The sequence below is a fragment of the Anabrus simplex genome, chromosome 1 (assembly GCF_040414725.1).
Source record: "Anabrus simplex isolate iqAnaSimp1 chromosome 1, ASM4041472v1, whole genome shotgun sequence".
Classification (NCBI taxonomy): Eukaryota; Metazoa; Arthropoda; class Insecta; order Orthoptera; family Tettigoniidae; genus Anabrus; species Anabrus simplex.
Window position 1 is genome coordinate 1,588,964,874 of NC_090265.1, and position 20,469 is coordinate 1,588,985,342.

Genomic DNA, 20,469 nt, shown 5'->3' on the forward strand with positions numbered 1-20,469 from the left:
TTCCTTCACTTCCTCCATTCCCCAACCTATCCTATATCTTGTTAAAAATGTTTGTATCTTTCACAGTATATAGATCCTTAAGATATCTTGTATAAGAATTTAACAACCTTAGCTTCTACTTCATTATTTGTCTAACAAATGTTAGTGAATTGATTGTTGATCATGTTAAATAGGCTTATTTTCTTACCTAATTTATATAGCACTTATTTATTGTCCAAATACAAGGTGTTTAAATAAAGGTGTCCGATATTGCAACAAGGATTGGGATTGGTCAAAACGAGAAGAAATGTTCCTATAAACATATGTCCAGAAACAGATACCTGTTGAGATATGAGCCATTTTATTTGCGTTGCGTTTTTACACTTCAGACAATGGACGTCATCCTGCCAGCTATTTCCTAATGAATACATGACTGTCACACAATGGACGTCATCCTACCACCTACTTCTAATGAACATATGACTGACACACACGTTACACAGAACACGCGTTGTGCAAACAGCCATCAACACCACCAAACAGGAGCTGTAATTATGTCAGCCGGTCTGTCCGCAGATACCATCTGCACTTTACAGGAGATCCTCCACATGGTTACCACGCATTTGTACACATGCTTAGGCTCTTCTTCGCAGGGAATCCCGAACGCGTCCAATCACGTCTGGCTGCTCGCGGATGTGGGCACACGCATTGGTCACACGCTCCTGTATAACATCCGAACATTGTCGATGGGTGTGGCATACACCAATGCCTTTAAATGTCCCCATAGCCAGAAATCCAATGGATTGAGTTGCGGCGAACGGGGGGGCCATACTACTGGGCCTCCTCGACCAATCCATCGTCCAGGAAACGTTTGGTTTAGATATTGTCGCACAGTGCGTAGAGAATGGGGTGGTGCCCCATCATGCATAAACCACATGCGTTGGCGTTCTAGAAGTCCAACGTCCTCCAGCAGTTCGAGTAATTAATCGCGCAGGAATCGATGATACACAGCACCTGTTAATCTGTTCGTTAAAATGCATGGCCCTATTAGTTTGTCACCCGCAATTCCTGCATACACATTGAGATGAAAACGATCCTGATGCCTCGACTCCATGACAGCTCGAGGATTTGCATCCGCCCACCCGTGCGTGTTGTGGTAATTTAAGATGCCATATCTAGCGAATCCTACCTCATTCGTAAATAAAATGCAGGCTGTAAATTGTGGATCTTCTGCCCTCTGGCGTAGAAGACATTGACAGAATTGTGCTCTGGCAGAGTGGTCAGGAGACCAAAGAGCTTGCACACGTTGGATGTAGTACGGATACAGACAGTAACTGCTCATGTAGAACACACCATGCAAGAGCATGGTTGATACCTTCAGCAGTCGCAGTTCTTCGCATACTTATTTGAGGATCACGTTCCACGTGTTGCAACACCCGTTCCTCCATTTCCGGCATGCGAACGGTACGTGATCTATCGCGATCCGTTGTCCTGGCAGCAAATGAACCCGTTTTTCCAAGTCGCTCCATAGCAAAATACCATGTCTTCCATTTCCCTCGAGGAATACCCCATCGCACTGTTTATGTCGTCTACACAGCATGGAATCACTAGTCTGGTTTGGGTACAGCACTGCACTGCCAGCACGACCACTTACTATGAGGGAACATCAGACTCATGCAAAGACCTTCAGTGGAAAGACACACTGCCAGCACAACCGCATACAATGACTGAACATCCCACGGGGCCCTCAGCTGAGTCCTGGCATTGCTTCCACTTACTTGTGCCAGGCTTCTCACTTTCATCTATCCTATCCGACCTCCTTTGGTCAACTCTTGTTTTCTTCAGACCCCGACGGTATTACGTATGGAGGCCTAGGGTGTCTTTCATTTTCACGCCCTTCGTGGCCCTTGTCTTTCTTTGGACAATACCTTCATTTTTCGAAGTGTCGGATCCCTTCCATTTCTTCCATCTGATTAGTGTTACATAGAGGATGGTTGCCCAGTTGTACTTCCTCTTAAAACAATAATCACCACCACCACCACCACTGACTGAACATCCGCCGCGTTCAAAGACCTTCAACGGGAAGACGCCTACGCCACCGAACACATCTCTCCTCCTTGCGGGTACAATGGCGCATATCTCAACAGGCATTTGTTCCCGGACATATGTTTATAGGAACATTTCTTCTAGTTTGGACCAATCCCAACTCCTGTTGCAATATCAGACACTTTTATTTAAACACCCTGTATATTCTCCTGGCACATTCGAGTTTGTAAAAATTTCCGGCACAGATGTATGTACATGTATGTGCCTACCTTAACTGCTTTCACTAAAGTTGTTTTCATCACTTTGGGGGAGGGGGGGGGGGTATTGTAACCATCCAAGCATCTTGGGCTAACATTTTGGGGTAACTTATCTTAAACTCGCATTGGAAATTATTCCTGCAATTGTTAGTTGTAATCCCCCGCTGGTTTGAAATGTATACAGTACTGTATATTTATTGAAGTTGAAGTAATTGTTATTATTGAAACTATCACTTCCTTTAACGACATTTATCATTGCCACTGTCTACATTCTCAGAAATCTCTGGCCGTATGATTTTCCACTGCGTATGCTTGCTATAATAACTGTTTTATTATTATTAGTATTAGTATTATTATTATTATTATTATTTTCTCTTAATCTGTTCTCAACTATCGAACTCTGACTTGCCCAACGACCCGTATCAAGAGACTAGTATTGTACTTGTTTTCAGTGAAAATAGCGTAGCCTACTATACGGCATTGTATTTGTTGGCGGATTGCTTCTCCAAAAGATTACGAGTATGGGTTGAGATCAAAATTAATATAGTCACCTTCATGTAGTACATTAGAAAGGTATCCAGGAACGATGAAGTGTGGAGCTTGTATTTCACCGTTAATAAATGAAAAACAAAAGCCAGTTATTTGGATGACCTGGAGAGAGTTCGCTCGTTTATTTGCGACGAAATGAAAAATTCGGCTTTTGTTTAATAAAGAAGAAGACAGATTCTATGGACTTGTCGAAGCAAAGAAGAAATTGGAATAAGCCCTCAACTCGCCAACAAATTGTTGTGCTTTATAATTCATGTATTGAGAAGAAATTTACGATTCCACCTATCTACCTCATGGTGAAGGCATGACAAGGAAATGAGTTTTTCCTCCAGGTTCAGCAGATTTTGAAGGATGGTTTTTATGTTATTTGTCTTGTGACGGATAATCATAGAACAAAAACTTCAGTGTTCAAGAAATTTGGTGATAGAGAATTAGTCATGTGTAATTTATTCATGCAACTCCATCAAAAACATCAGATCAGTTTCTTGAGCATGGCATGGCAGATGAAGATGGCTTAATCACTTAAAGGAGCTTCAGAAAAACCTCGCGGTGAAACACGTCTGGAATATAACGAGGAAGCATGTCGAACCAAGTTATTTTGAAAAGATGAATGTGCTTTATGCTGTGCGTATCCTCACCACCAGTCACAGAAGCTTTGCAGTTCCTGATGGAAAACTCATTACGCATGACGTCAAGAGTCGATTTTTCGGTGGTTGGACCTATCATGTGATTTATGAAATCTGTGTATAAATTCTTCAGTGTCCATGACACCAGCGACAAAACACAGCACTTGAAGCAAAATAATCCGGACAAAATGGCGTTCTTTTCTCGGGCACGTGAGCGTCTCCAGCGTGTGAAAGACAATTTTTGCCAATATCTTGAAGAGATACAGGAAGCGACCAAAGCGTCAATAAAAAAATGGACTTACCAAAGAAACACATCACGCTATTATTATAACGTCATTATCTACTCCTCGTTCATTGTTCATCTTCTACATTGTGATAGTACATATATCACACCCCCGAATTATATGTAGAAGTTAGAGATATTATTGTCAGTATTCGATTTATTATTATTATTATTATCATCATTATCATTATCAGTATTTCATTTGTATATTTTGCCATTTATATTGGTAAGCTGGAAGATATCCACATATGTAGGTATGAGTAATTTGTTTTGCACGAGTGGAAAAACATTGCTTTAATAACTCTGGTAATTTGGTTGAGTCATGTGGCTACCCCAGTGTTTGTTGTGATGTACTTGTGTCGGGATATTCCATGAGTCGTGTATATATCCCAGCCTGATGAGATGAGCTTGTTGTTGTATTAGGAAAGTTTGGTGACTCATGGAATATACCGTACCCCAGATTTTGTTATTGTCTTGGGAGGAAGAAGTAGTTCAGGGCTTGGTCTTGACTAGAGATCACTCATGATTGGTGGGCAAGCACCAATCCAGACGTATCATCTGAGAGGAGGGGGATGTTGATGTCTATAAAGGTGGATCATACGGCGGCAACCGAGGTGATTGTAAAGGAACGGGAAGGAAGATAACTACAACCAGTGACACTGTATAAGAGAACTACAACTGACGCACTGTATGTGAAGGAAGTAGTGCTGATACACGGTACTGGAGTGACACGGCTGCAATGGACTGGACTTCAAACGTTCGTGGAGCGTAGTCTTGTTATGTTCGTGGAAAGTGGCTGATTGTGGAGAGTGCTTGCGCATTAAGTATTGTAGCACTTGTGGCGGCCTAGCATTATATGTTGGTAAAAGCTATCTCAGACTTTCCATAATTTATGCTGAGGATCGACAAACGTGTGTATATATCTTTACAACAAGTGTTAAAATATGTGAACACAGTATTACAAGATACAGTATCTGTGTGATGTGATATCTGCCGATTATGAGAATCGGTAAGTCGAATTGATATAGAGACAGTGAAGGGTATTTATCTTCATACATGTACATTGTTCATCGGACTATCTACAAATGGTAGCTTAGTTCTCGCTTTCGTTTTCCCACTGTTTTCATTATTGTTGTTGTAAATATGGAGTCTTCCAGCAATCTTTAGTGTATGTATTATATGTATAATTGTGTGTGTTGATGAGGTGCTCATGCACGGATTTTGTTAAGAATATAGTTAGCTATTTTAGAATCAGTGTTATTGATGAACCTAGGTGCAGTTCCTACCTAATTAGTCGTTTTCAGGAAGTTAGGTAAGGCCTGCAGCAGATGTACCAGTACGCAGCATTATGTACACGCCCTGGGATACACAGTTTATCATGCTCTTATCTAAATTCGAGGGATCCATTCTGGTGAACCCTGGCGCCCATACTACGGACATTTCGGTTAATTATGCTTATTAATTTTATTAAGTTTTTGAGTAATTTTATTTATATATTTTTATTCATGTTTTATTTATTATCACCAAAAAGTTACAACATAATGAATATTTTTATGTGTTCACACAGGCCTTTTCAGGAGATCTACTTGAAGCCATATTTAGGGCCATAAAGATGGAAGAGGGAGCGGTGACATGACTGACTCACGGGCTGCTCAGATTTCCATAAAGAGAATTCTGAAATCCGGTATTTTAATGTCCGCCGATGGTGCTAGCGTTAGCCACAAGCAAAATTCATAATTTTCTGCCTCAATATTCTCTCCCAGACTTGACTAAACAGAATCAGTGTTGTTCCCTGAGTAAGTACTTGATTTCGGTTTTAGGAAAGGTTACTCCACTGAAGCTCAACTTGTAGGATTCCAGCAAGATATAGCAGATATCTTGGATTCTGGAGGTCAAATGGACTGTATCGCGATTGACATGTCTAAAGCATTTGATAGGGTGGATCATGGGAGACTACTGGCAAAAATGAGTGCAATTGGACTAGACAAAAGAGTGACTGAATGGGTTGCTATATTTCTAGAAAATAGATCTCAGAGAGTTAGAGTAGGTGAAGCTTTGTCTGACCCTGTAATAGTTGAGAGGGGAGTTCCTCAGGGCAGTGTTATCGGACCTTTATGTTTTCTTATATATATAAATGATATGAGTAAAGGAGTGGAATCGGAGGTAAGGCTTTTTGCGGATGATGTTATTCTCTATAGAGTGATAAATAAGTTACAAGATTGTGAGCAACTGCAACGTGACCTCGAAAATGTTGTGAGATGGACAGCAGGCAATGGTATGTTGATAAACGGGGCTAAAAGTCAGGTTGTGAGTTTCACAAATAGGAAAAGTCCTCTCAGTTTTAATTACTGCGTTGATGGGGTGAAAGTTCCTTTTGGGGATCATTGTAAGTATCTAGGTGTTAATATAAGGAAAGATCTTCACTGGGGTAATCACATAAATGGGATTGTAAATAAAGGGTACCGATCTCTGCACATGGTTATGAGGGTGTTTAGGGGTTGTAGTAAGGATGTAAAGGAGAGTGCATATAAGTCTCTGGTAAGACCCCAACTAGAGTATGGTTCCAGTGTATGGGACCTTCACCAGGATTACCTGATTCAAGAACTGGGAAAAATCCAAAGAAAAGCAGCTCGATTTGTTCTGGGTGATTTCCGACAAAAGAGTAGCGTTACAAAAATGTTGCAATGTTTGGGTTGGGAAGAATTGAGAGAAAGAAGAAGAGCTGCTCGTCTAAGTGGTATGTTCCGAGCTGTCAGCGGAGAGATGGCGTGGAATGACATTAGTAGACGAATATGTTTGAATGGCGTCTATAAAAGTAGGAAAGATCACAATATGAAGATAAAGTTGGAATTCAAGAGGACAAACGGGGGCAAATATTCATTTATAGGAAGGGGAGTTAGGGATTGGAATAACTTACCAAGGGAGATGTTCAATAAATTTCCAATTTCTTTGAAATCATTTCGGAAAAGGCTAGGAAAGCAACAGATAGGGAATCTGCCACCTGAGCGACTGCCCTAAATGCAGATCAGTATTGATTGATATTTACTGGAAGATGTTTGTGAGCCCTCTGGGTCAGTGTGTGCCACTTTGGTAACAGCTTTCCAGGCACTAATGTGTGGTTAATTTGTGCGTGTAATCGAAGAAGGAACTGAATGCAGTACGTGCTTGAATAATGTGTACACCTCAGTAATGCATCCCTATTTGTGAACTTGACCAGTCACTCGGATAGAGGAGGCCTGCGGTATTCCCTGCGGCGATTTATTGGCCTGATTTTGTGGTTATAGAAATTTGTTAAGGCGGCTCTGCCATACTGCAAGATCTCTTCAAGTCATTAAAAGTGTGTTAATGGCAATAATCACCAGGAACTTGCGTCAGAAACTGTAGTGGCGAAAATTGTGAAACCTCCGTTTAGTAATGTAGGGGAGTATCATATAGACAAAGTTTTCAGGTTTTCTTGTCCGTCAAAATGTGCTATTCGAGAAGTCCTGAAGCTATAAATTTCTAGAGCACTAGTTTGTGTGTAAAACTGTTTCCTTTTTCTACTTTATTCAGTACTTTCAGATTTTCAGTTTCGCTTATGTTCTCATCTATCTGTATTCCCGCGATAACTAGGGCTGTTTGGTGCTGTCATCTAGCGGTGGATTCTTCGCAAGTCGTGTTACACGTTTGTGTGTGGAATGAGCAGGCATTATAAGCAGCCATCAGATGCTTATCGAGCAGGCGGTGACTTATACAAACATTATACTCAATAACTGACGGGGCAGCCAAAGGGTGGCAGCACTGTACGATTTGGTGTGTGTAGTAACAGATGGTAACAGCCATGGGCGCCCGCAGGATCTTTTCCAGGGGGGGGGGGGGGCACATTAACAATTTTCTTGAATATAAAACCAATATAACGTCAGCAACATTAAATTGTTTACAGAAATTTCCAGTTATAACAGATGCTAGATGACTGTCAGTAAGTTCAGTTTATGAAATAATCTGGTATGATATTAAACAATTGAACATCAACATGTTTAGAATTCCAGGGGGGGCAAGTGCCCCCCCTTGCGGGCGCCCATGGTAACAGCTAAAAATATGGTCAGTCTGAGACACGCATCCACTACTGTAAGCCCGGAAGAGTGACCACAGCTCACCCTGTTAACATATAACTGAATACACCCACTATAGACCGACAGAGGAGCTCCGAAGGGAGCACCTTCATCGGTACCTCACATATCACCTATCTCCATGAGACAAGTGAACCATACAGAATCTAGGGAATCCACTACTGTAAGCAGAGGAAAATGTTGAAGCAGCATTTATGTTTAATGGATGGGCTATGTCCAAATGAATACAACGTGACATGATTCAGTTCTTGTGCAAAGAAGGTGCTCTGACCGAGCAAGTGGCTGCACGGTTTGAGTCACTTATAGCAATCAGCTTGCATTCAGAAGACAGAGAGTCCGAACCCTACTGTCGGCAGCCATGAAGATGGTTTCCGTGGTTTCCCATTGTTGTACCTTAATTTAAGGCCACGGCCGCTTCCCTCCCACTCCTAGTCCTTTCCTATCTCATCGTCGCCAATAAGACCTATCTGTGTCGGTGCGACGTAATAAAAAAACTTGCACGAAATGTGCTGCACGGGAACGCTCGTCCACACGCTGCCAGCGCAACAATGTACAGTCGGCATTGTTTTCGCTGGGGTCTTACAGATCACTCTTTCGAATTAGGCAAAGCGACTAATGTTATAGAATATTGAAAACCGTTAGAAGTTCTTCCTGGCATGAATACATTTTTTGTTTCACGTCGCACCGACCCAGATAGGTCTTGAGCACAAATACCACTGAAGTGAACGGGGATCGAACCCTCCAACTTAAGTTCAGAGGGCCAGCGCTCCACCGTCCGAGCTACTCAGCCCGGTTGTATGTATGTACGTGTGTAAAAATGTTTAAATACCCCTTGTAATTTTCCTTTTGCTTTTTTGGTTTACATCGCACCGACCAGACAGGTCTTATGGCGACGATATAAGACAGGGCTAGGACTGTGAAGGAAACGACCGAGCATATTCCTGGTATAAAAATGGAAAACCATGGAAAACCATTTTCAGGACTGCCAACAGTGTTCAGACCCACTATCTTACGAACGCAAGCGATTAGCTACACGGACGAAGCCATCCAGCCAACTCGCATATGCAGTTTCAAGAGGAAGATATTCGACACAGATGGTATATTTCGCTGAAATAACATGCACTGTTCGACTGTATATTGCGCATGGTATGAACTTTCGTTTTAAAATGGCCCTGGACGTTCTTTGCTTTCATACCTAAAGATGGGACCTACGAGAATGACTACATTCCGAAAAATGTGTCTCAACAGCTGGCTGGCGTTACTTCCTACTCGCACCAACGAGCAGCACTTTTGTTTTTATTCTACTTCAAAATTACAACCCACCCACACTGCACTCCATTCATTATCGCTCGCACTGTCAAGAATGCAGCTATGGTTACAACCGAGGTTGTCCAAAATATATTACAACACCCTTAACATACCTTTTGACATTTTATAAAACTATACCGTACCGTATGTAGTTTACGTAAAGGAACAAAAATGCCTGTTTTATCACCTCGAAACAATTCTATACGACTCTTAATCGCCACTTACATGTATTTATTGAAAAATCCAGTTAAAATCATCTTCAAGGGACCAGATGGAAAATATTAATTAAACAGGAAAAGAACCGTGGGTACTTTTTTTGTAAAAAAGATAAAATGTTTAGTTAAATTTCGCTAACAAAACTAAGTTAATACTTTCCCTTAACTTATTTAGTTATCCTTGTTACTTATTATATATTGATATTTGGCACAAGTGTTCTTTATAACCTAACGGGGAAAGCAAAATGAGTTTTATTCTGATGTTTTAATATTGAAGAGGCGAAACCTGCCTTAGTACTACAACTTTTTTAAATTTGCTTTACGTCGCACCGACACAGATAGGTCTTATGGCGACGAAGTACTACAACTAGGGCATAGGCTAATTACGGGCAAAATATCGAATTTTGCCACAGAAGGACCGGACAAAGCTCAATTTATGCCCCCCCCCCCCGAAACGTAAAACAATACTCGGTATGTTCCTACGGGACCCCGAAAACCACATTTTAAGACCCTAGAACCAACCTTTTCCGAGATATTTCAAGAAAACCACACATTTTGTATCGCTAGTTTCAGATGGCCGCCAGCCGTAAGACATAGCCTGAACGGAAGCTAGGCAGAATTGTGTGGCCATCCATCCATACTTTACATCACAGCATGCACGGTTGCTAGGTTACACTTTGTGACGGTAATTTTTCAGATGAACCCCCAGCCATTAAGACATGTTTATGTCACCTCTTGCAACTGACATCAACCACATCGGGTTCAATATCACCGATTCCTGGAGGGAGAATGAATGCAAAATGCTCCAGCTACATGCCAGGCAATGCCATGCATCAGTAAGACAGTTCCAGGGTTTGATCAACCTCGCAAGGTATGGTCAATGCTCTACCCCCTCAGGACGGGACATGGAAGATGTGGGGATTCAATTTTTAAAATGGCGAATGCTGTCCTCGCCGGTATGCGACTGTGGTGCACCGCGACAACCTATTGAACACATCAGGGAGGACTGCAGCATCAGAGCATATGGAGGGCCATATGAAAACTTCTTGATGTGTGTATGTTCAGTCTTCAGCCCTAAGGCTGGTTGGATCCTCAACAGCTCTGCCATCAGCTGTCATAGATTGCCTAGGCATCACTGAAAAGGTGTACTAGGGAAATGAGGAGTGAGGTAGTCTCCCGTTGCTTTCCTCACTGAGCCAGAAGTTGCTATTACATATCAGTCTGCCAAGCCCACTGAAATGCATGCACCGACTGACCCTATGAGCAACATTTTCATACCATTCATAGCAGGGACTGGCTGTACAAGGAATGGCATTACTAGCATTGCTCATACCTCAGTCACTTTCATATTGTCAAAGCCAATGATAAGACAGAGACAGATCAATGAAAGTAACAAAATTGTTCTAGCCCATACCAGAAGACATAGTGCACTGTAAACACTAGGTCCTGCCAGCAACCCCAAAATGTATTGAGTACATACAAGGTCTAGATGTTTGTTTGTAGTTTAGTTCATAGATTATTGTTGTTCACTTGTAAAAATGTATTTGTATGCCATACGCTAAATAATAATAATAATAATAATAATAATAATAATAATAATAATAATAATAATAATAATAATAATGTCAATAATAATATTGATGGAATAACAGACGATATAATACAAGACAGAACTTTCAGAAGATTGATACAAAATTTCGAGGGTTTCCAGGAGAAGGAAAAGAGGAAAGGCAATAATAACATCTGGACATGAGAGGAGGAAACAGCAAAGTGAAAGGATGAAGAACTATTCGAAATCAAGAAAAGAAGGGTCAAGATGAATGCACAGTGTTACTTTCCATGGTCCCTAGATGGCCAAAATCGAAGACTTGACGCGTAATGTACTGAATGTCCGTTCAATAGAACATGTCACTGAGAGAGTCAGGCCGATCTTGATGGTCTCGATCACTGCTGGGCAGAATATTATCGCCATTCCCAGAGATTCATTTGGGTTTCTTATTTTTAGACGCCCTCCCATGTGGCAGCCTAGGCCATAGAATGTGGTATATTTAAATCATACCGATTACCTAAGAAAAATAGTCCTTGTTACTTCCTGTTTTACCCCCAAATTAACGAAAAGCTCCTTGGTTGAATCGTCAATGTTCTGGTCTTCAGTTCAGACGACCCCGAATTCGATTTCTGGTAGGGTTGAGGATTTTAACTCTTTCTGGTCAATGTCTCTGACTCGGGGATTGTGATTTTCTTATTGTACATCTTTATAGCATAGTGAATAGGGCGTCAGGAAAGGCATCTGACCATAAAACTGGGATACATCCACATAATGTGCCAACCCCAGGAAATTGGAAAAAGGCCAGAATGAAAAAGTTTAACTACGAAAGTGAATTAAAAGGTATAACTGCAGAAATTACTTGCTATTAATCAAAGTAAAAATAGCATATTATTGATAATTAAATGCCTTAAAAACACGTTGTTCCGACTTCAAATTTTAGAGATTTCCATGACCCTTCCCCCGCACTCCCCCCCTACCCCATCCAGGACGCCTGGAACTGCAACACCCTGCCTCTCCACCTGTCAGCACCCACTATACCTGAATAAGTTATGTTTGTGAATTAACTGCATGCCCTGGTAACCTACACATTAATGGCACCTTCATCTCTTTACTTTTTATAGTCACTAGTGGCCAGGTTGCATGAATTGTGGGACTAGGTGGGCCAAGCCTTGGTGCCTTGTGATTGGTTAATTTTTTTACTCGATCAGCTTCAGTCCGTTGCAGTGGAATCCTTTTTAAATATGTACAAAAATGTATCACTAAGACATTATTCTCGGATCCAAAGTAGAATACCGTGAACATTTTTCGTTACTGAACACCGATATGCAGATTGATACATATAGGTCATCGGTGCATCATAAAGCACTGTGAATAATATTAATAAAGGTTAGTACATTCTGTTGGCTTATTAGACTCTGATTAACACAGTCCAACATCAGATTAAGTTATTTACTTTCAAATAATAAAATCTTAGTAAAGGAGCAATGAACATCGGTGCTTTAAAGGAGGACAAGAAAACAGTGACAGTAAGTTCAAGACATCACATCATCCACAACCCAAACTTATTGCGTTCAATTCTTCAATTATTCTTCATAGAACGGTGATTTGGCTGCTGAATTACTGTAGGTTGATTCGACCACTGTGCGTCAGATTTGTGGAGTTTTGGAGTGGTGTCTCTTCATCTGTAATTTCTGGTTTAGTGATCCACTGACGGCACAACCCTTGCCCTGTTCCTCTGCAGGGTCGGAAATGAAGAGAGATGAGTTTTCGTAGCCAGTTTTTATAACAGGATGCCCTTCCTGACGTCAACTTCATCAGAGGAGATAATGAGATGAAATGAATTACATGAAATATAATAGTCAAGGGAAAAACCCGATGTGGCACAGAGTCTAGTTCTGTTAAATAGGACCAAGGGGTCTGCTCGAGGTTTTACGTCTCCATCCGACGGACAAATCACCATCAACAGCGTGATATGTTCTCACTCCATATGAACACTGCGGAGAGGTTTAGAATTGAATCCAGGCTTTTGGCACGCAATGTAGTGACTAGAAATTGTATACCACCACCTCCCCTACCCTGCTGGCCAACATTCTGATGGTGACTTTTTTTTTTCTACCAAAAGGACTTGAACTGGCTAACGACGGTATCAGCCATATAGAGTTGATGCCTTAACGATCATCGCCACCAGACGAGCTTCTGATGACACATTGGCACTTCCAAGAAATTCTTTAACTAAGTGCCATTTGCTTGGAGCAGCTTCTTAGCCTACTACTGTATTCCAACAGGTTAATGTTCGTCCACCATGCAGTATGGGTGTCTTCACGAAACATGTATATGATTATATAATATAGCGTATAAATCCTAAAGAGTGAATAGTAGTGTTTTGAACTAGGAGGAATAAAACTTGCTTTTTAATTGCATAACACAGTCAAGATGATTTTAACTTGTATTTCTTGTAATAACAATATAACACAACCTAATAACCATTTCTGCAAATGATTGTATTATGTTTGGTTTAAACTGGAATAAGAAGGTTGGGGCATAATTTGTGTCAGTTATTATTTTCCTCATATTTGTACAGTGCTACCATACAATCATCATGTTCTGGAAAGCATGGCATTCATAGTATATGGACACAGCACGAGATGGTGTGCATTGGACAGGTAACACATACAAGACAAAGGGACTGCAATAGTGAGTCAGGCTCCATTCAGAATAGAAGTTCCAGCAAAACCATTCCTTCGTAAAGATGATGATGATCATTGTGGCTTACGATGTCAAGAGGCGGGATTCCGTGTCACTTCATTCCATTTGGCACAATGGTGTACAACAGAACCTTCCTGTAGGGAAAGTTATGTCATGCCAATAGGGACAAATGCCGGGATCTTCTCAACATTGTCATCATGACAACGAAGACTGTATGGAGGCAACTTCATTGTTGGGGTTGGGAAGTACTGCAACATTCGCCATACTCACTGGACATGTCTCCATGCAGTTTTGACCTCATCCGCAAAGTGAAAGAACCATTGCGTGGGAGATGGTTTGGGACATGAGAGGACACTGTGAAGGCTGTGAAACATGAGATTGCAAAATTCACACACGGTGACTGGTATCCAATGTCTCTCACATCATTGGCAGCATGTTGTCGACAATCTAGTGGACTGCTATAAGTGTTTACTATAAAGGTTACTGTACTCTCTGAGAATAAACATACCGAGCTTGGTAGCTGCAGTCACTTAAGTGCGGCCAGTATCCAGTATTCGGGAGATAGTAGGTTCGAACCCCACTGTCGTCAGCCCTGAAGATGGTTTTCCGTGGTTTCCCATTTTCACACCAGGCAAATGCTGGGGCTGTTCATTAAGGCCACGGCCACTTCGTTCCCACTTCTAGCCCTTTCCTGTCCCATCGACGCCATAAGACCTATCTGAGTTTGTGCGACGTAAAGCAACTTTTTTTTTTTTTTGCATTAACAAAGTTTTTATTGTAATCCACCTGTTGAATGCATTATAATGTTGTCACATTTAAAATATCATCATTAATAGACAAGTTATTTGTGGGACATGTTTTGCTCCCTTACAGAGCCTCAGACACAAATAACTTAGTGTACACAAATAACTTGTCTATTAATGATGAAATTTTAAATATGAACATTATAATGTATTGAACAGGTGGATTACAATAAAAACTTTGTTATTGCAAATAACAGATTTCAATACAGATTAAAACATGAGATTAGTCACTTGCAAAGTAAAGCAACTTGTAAAAAAAAAATAATAAACATTATGTAGCACAAGGAGTTCATGGCTGACATTCTCCATGTTTTATATCCTACACCTGGTAAATCTATTCTTACATTCCACAGAATCTTTATCTTACACTCCCTAATCTTACGTGTTCATTTCCATTTGTCTGGTAGACCCCACTTGCAAAGAAAAGATAGTTACCATGACTTATGCCTCAACCTTCGTAATACAGTATGACCAAGTATCCTAGACAATGCAATAGAAGTTACTTATTGTGTAGGGGCAAAAGATTCACATGGGACGACGCCCCGAACAAGTAGCATTTTTTTAAAAAATTACTTATTGCCTACAGGAAGTTGATTGTTGTGAGTTGAATAAATCAGTGGTACAAATATCCTCTATTTCTTCCTCTGAGATAGGGTCATCCTATTCCCAAACCATGCATAGTGCCTACAAAACTTTCCCTTCAACACTATAGATATTTTCCTGTTGTACTACCTACTCCATTTCTTTCTGTGAGAAGAGTTCTTAACTTTCTCCCTGTGATTTGCAGGATGTAAAACAATTTCTGTATATCTTGTATTAATGTGTAACTTTATTGTATCCTTATAGGTGTGAGCATCAAGTGCTACATGTGCAACTCTCTATTCAATGAGCACTGCGGTGATCCCCTCGATACCAGTCAAGTAACAACTACGGAGTGCACCACTACTAACGCCAAGGAATTTATTACCAAGCTAACCAATTCCTTCAATAACTTTGCCCAAAACATTGGCCTTGGGGATATGTTCCCGGCTGGAGCTGGCCCAGTAGAAATGGCCTGTCAGAAGATGAAGAGCACGGGTAAGTTAACAGTACACTAAGAAATGTGAAAGTTTACCTTTTAAACAAAAGAGAGCCTCTACCTTCTCAGGATGCCCAGCCCCAGTCAAATGAGAATGGTTGAAGATATTTTTCCTGTCCAGTCAGTCCACAATCCTGCCTCCATTGTTGCTGCACATCAGAGACATTCTCGGCTTTGCACTACCATTTGAGGATGTTTTATTGCTGCTCGAATGACAAAATATATTTGTGCCATAGCTGCACCTTCTAGAATGTTTGCAAGACGTTACATCAATGAATGTGCTACAACATTAATGCATCTGTTGATGAACCATTGTACTACATATTCAACCTGTAACCAGCACGATCTTGAAGTTCAGAGAGTATATACATATTTTTAGCAACCCAGTATTTGACAAATTAATTTTGTCTTCCTTATTAAAATCATAAATTCTGTGACATGAATGCTTCAATCAATCAATCAATCAATCAATCAATGAGCTGCATTTAGGGCTGTCACCCACGTGGCACATCCCTATCAATTGTTTACCTGACTTTTCTTAAATGTTTTCAATGAACTTCAAAATTTATTGAATATTTCCCATGATTAATTATTCCACTCCCTTATTCCTCGTCCATAAATGAACCCATCCTCCTCCTTTCCCCTTATCCATTTCATGTCAGGCCAGGGCATTTGTTTTCTCGAATTCCAACTTTATCTTCTTATCATGATCTTTCCTATATTTATAAGCTCTACTCGTGCTTATTCATCTACTAATATCAATCCATGATTCCATGTCATCTCTCCATTGACAGCTCAGAACATACTGCTTAAGTGAGCAGCTCATCTTTTTACACCCAAATATTCCCAGCCCATTCGTAACTCTACACTTTTGTCAGAAATCACCAAGAACAAATCGTGCTGCTTTCCTTTGGATCTTTCCCAGTTCTCATATAAAATAATCTTGGTGCGGATCCTATACACTGGAACCATACTCTAACTGGGATCTTACCATCTTGCCATCTCCTTTACATTCTTACTACAACCCTCAAATACCCTCCTTATAACCATGTAAAGAGATCTGTATCCTTTCTTTATAATGTTGTTAATGTGATTACCCCAATGAAAATCATTCCATATGTTAACACCTAGGTGCTGACAGTGATCCCCATGAGGTACCATCACCCCATCAACACATTAATTAAAACTGAGTGGACTTTCCTCCTATTGAAACTGACAACCTGACTTTTCATCTAATTTACCATCATACCATTGTCTGCTGTCCATCTCACAATATATTGTCGAGGTCTTTTCATAGTCACTCACTATCCTGTAACTTACTCGTCTATAGAGAGCAGTATTTCTTATTTAAAATGATATAAATATTATTCATTTTTAACTAATAATACATAACAGTATTTTCAAATTTGAAATACGCTTTTCATGCCTTTATTTACGGTGTTTTGTCCACTCTTTAAAACAAGAAAGTAAAAGATTTTCAAACAATTAGAAGACAAAGTAGAAGCAGCACTTCACATTTACAGATTCTCTACCATACCCCTTATAGTTCCATTTCTCAGTCACTTTAGAGTAGTGGAGGACAGAAAGTACATGTGTGACATCACACCTCACCCACTGCACATGGTCACAGCTGTGTTATGTCACTGCAGTTGACCCTATTTTCTGGCAACCACAGGTGGAGATGAAATGGTTTGAGACATGTGGAATGCAGTGATGTAAAAGAAACAGGAAACATAATATATTTTTAAGGTTTGATACACTGAAAGGGCCCTACAAAGATCCTTTATATAGTCTAGACTCTAGAGAATTCCTAATCATTAATGTAATGAATCAACTAAGAGATCTCCATAAGTTGACTGAAGCCAGGTATTTAATGGTCTAGTGTGATAGTCAGTCTGAGGGGATCAGAAGACCAGAAGACAGATGTGGTGTTAATATTAATAACATAATGTGACATCTTGGATATCGTAATAATGCCGGGCTGAGTGGCTCAGATGGTTGAGGCGCTGGCTTTCTGGCCCTAACTTGGCAGGTTCAATCCTGGCTCAGTCCAGTGGTATTTGAAGGTGCTCAAATACGTCACCCTCATGTTGGTAGATTTATTGGCATGTAAAAGAACTCCTGCGGGACTAAATTCCGGTACCTTGGCGTCTCTGAAAACCGTAAAAAAATTAGCAAAGCAAATATTATTATTATTATGTTGATGCTGACCGATTAAACTACACATCTGTTCACAGATTATAAACAATTACATGTCAACTCTATGTTATGAGAAAATATGTTACAATTCTAGTTTTTGTAAAGGTCAGCCATGTTAGAACATAAAATAGTACTGAACATAATATAATTTTCTCTACAACTTAGAACAAAACCATAGAGAACAATTATGCAGGCATTTTGCCTGCATTTTCTATTTAGTTTCTCTTTAACTAGTCTATTAATGTTAGGACTTTATGCCTGGGCAATTTGTAATCGAAGACAGGATGTTAGGTCATGATCTGGGAAGGTACCTTGGGATTTGGACTTAGCAAGTTTCATAACAGAAAATAATTGTTTGTATGTTTGTACACATATCTTTCATGCCAAGGAGTGAGAGTGTAAGTCATATTATATCGCGTCTTCATAGTACAAGTCAATGATTTAATTTTCAACAGTTAGCAGAAGAAATACTGTCTCTGTTTTCAAAACTTCAAATTTATGTCTTGAAATGCAGCTGCTTTTGACTAATACTCTTTAGCCCTGGCATGCAAGATATGTCAAAGTGAACATCCATAGATCTGTGCAGCAAGGGCAAATAACCTCTGAAATCTGGTTTGGGGGACATTTTTGCAAAAATTAGCCAAGTCTTCCTTGTGTTAATATTATTTGTCCTTTAACATATCATCATGTTGTAAATTTAACAGTTCCATTTGGAACATTGTTGACATATGCTGAATACTGGGTCACAAAGAGCTGAAACATACTAGAAAACATTTCTACATTTTGAAATCTGAACTCAAAACTGTTGACAAAAATTTTGTAAAATATGTATGTATATATATATATATATATATATACTCTTCAGAGAGACTTAACATCATGAGCACGGATGTTACTGTCATCGGGAGCGCTACAACTGACTGACCCCTCCAGTTCCGTACTCACAGCACCATTTGTCTAGGCAACATTACATTACTCGGCTCTCACCTGATGTCACTCGAACTGACAGGCTTGCTCTTCATTCCAGTTCGTCACACAACCTGAAACTGCCTTCCCCTGCTTTAGAACATCAACAAACCTAGGTTTAAACCATAAAAACTAACCTGATCATGTCATTATTTTAGCCAAATCCAATGAAGGAATGATAGGAACATGATCTGTTTGCTCTAGTTTATTATTCGCTGCTACTCACACCTCTAAAATTGAAACGAGTCTTCTGGTCTCCTCAGACTGACTATCACACTAGACCATTAAATACCTGGCTTCACTCAACATATGGACATCTCTTAGTTGATTCATTACATTCACTCCAATAATGATTAGGGATTCTCTAGAGTCTAGACTATATAAAGGATCTTTGTAGGACCCTTTCAGAGTATCAAATCTTAAAAATATGAGTCAAGTTGCTAAGGTCCTTATGCATGAATACTTTAAGTTTGGTGGAATATTAAATGGATTTCAATCATCTATACCTTTCTTAAGGTGGGAAACAAATATATACATTTCTGTTCACTTTTGTGCAGTATGCTTGCAAGATGTCACCAGGCATCCTGAGAAGTAATCCTTAAAATAATTCAGTGATTAAATATTGAAATCCTCTGCCCCAGCATTTCAAAGCAATTTCCATTGGGGAAAAGAACTTTCTTCCAGTGTTCTATTGTCCAATCCTGATGACAACATGCCTATGAGAGACAATTCCTGTGCATTCCTCTTTGTAGAGGTGTTTCTTTGTATATTTGCAGGCTTTTCCTCCATCTGCTAGAAGTCTACGATGAGCAGTAGTTACATTCATATTCACTCTCCTGTCGCCCAGTTCATGAGCAAATTCCACAGAAATGAGCCTGGGGTTTAATTTATTCCTCCTGAGGAGAAATCAGTTATCAGTTGGCATAGCTTCATTCTTTCTGCCACAGTTTTCATTATTTATTGAGTAAAATAGAGCCAGTCTGTTTATGAATAATTTGATTCTGAGTGCCTTCACTACACAAAATGTAGTATGTAACTCTCGGTTTCAGGGAAATATTCTGCAAAAATGCTACAGTCATATAATGCTTCCTGGGAGTCATATCCACTGAAAGCAGATATTACTTATCTTTTACTACTGTAATATCACAATGTACAAGGAGGGCCTCTCGATCAGCCTCCAGAGAGGAACGAGCACCACACACCAGCACTGTAGACTGCCAAAACAGACGTTACATCTCTTGCATTGGATACCAGCATACAGCACTTTCCGCTATCCATCACCACCATCTTTCAGCTGGAATATTCCTCCATTTCCAGTACCAGATTACCCATCAACCACCTTCATTTTCTATAGCCAAACCCCTCTGGAACCCATGTATTTCTCCTCTCCAATCCTTCCCCAGAACTTCAGTCACCCCAAGTCATCTTCTCCGTACTTCTCCGCTATAATCTGTACAGAAAAGATATCACTGATGTCTGGAAGATATCAAAAGGAATCGTCATCCAAATCAGCGGGGACACTTCAGCTAACCAACTCGCCACCCAAACTGAAACAACTCCCTTTGGATTAAACACCCCTCTTCAACCCATCCCACCACCACCATCCATTCAACCCCCACTTCCAACATCCTCCGTCATAATCTGTTAAGCTGCATCATCCATGGTGTGGATCCTTCACACTCACAGAAGAAACTATTGATGCCGAGCTCAACATGGAGGAAATACCAGCACAGAAGGCCTTCCACATCCAGAATGCAGCAGGTCCGACATTCATGGTGTAGATCCTTTAGCTAGCA

General features: G+C 40.3%; 1 protein-coding gene across 1 annotated transcript in view; it reads left to right on the plus strand.

The window, feature by feature from the left end:
• LOC136858574 (UPAR/Ly6 domain-containing protein CG9338) overlaps positions 1–20,469 on the plus strand; it is a 138,730-nt gene that overhangs the window by 109,151 nt on the left and 9,110 nt on the right. The window contains exon 2 of the mRNA XM_067138229.2: positions 15,277–15,507. Coding sequence (XP_066994330.1) covers positions 15,277–15,507 — 231 coding nt within the window. The remainder of the gene's footprint in view (positions 1–15,276; positions 15,508–20,469) is intronic.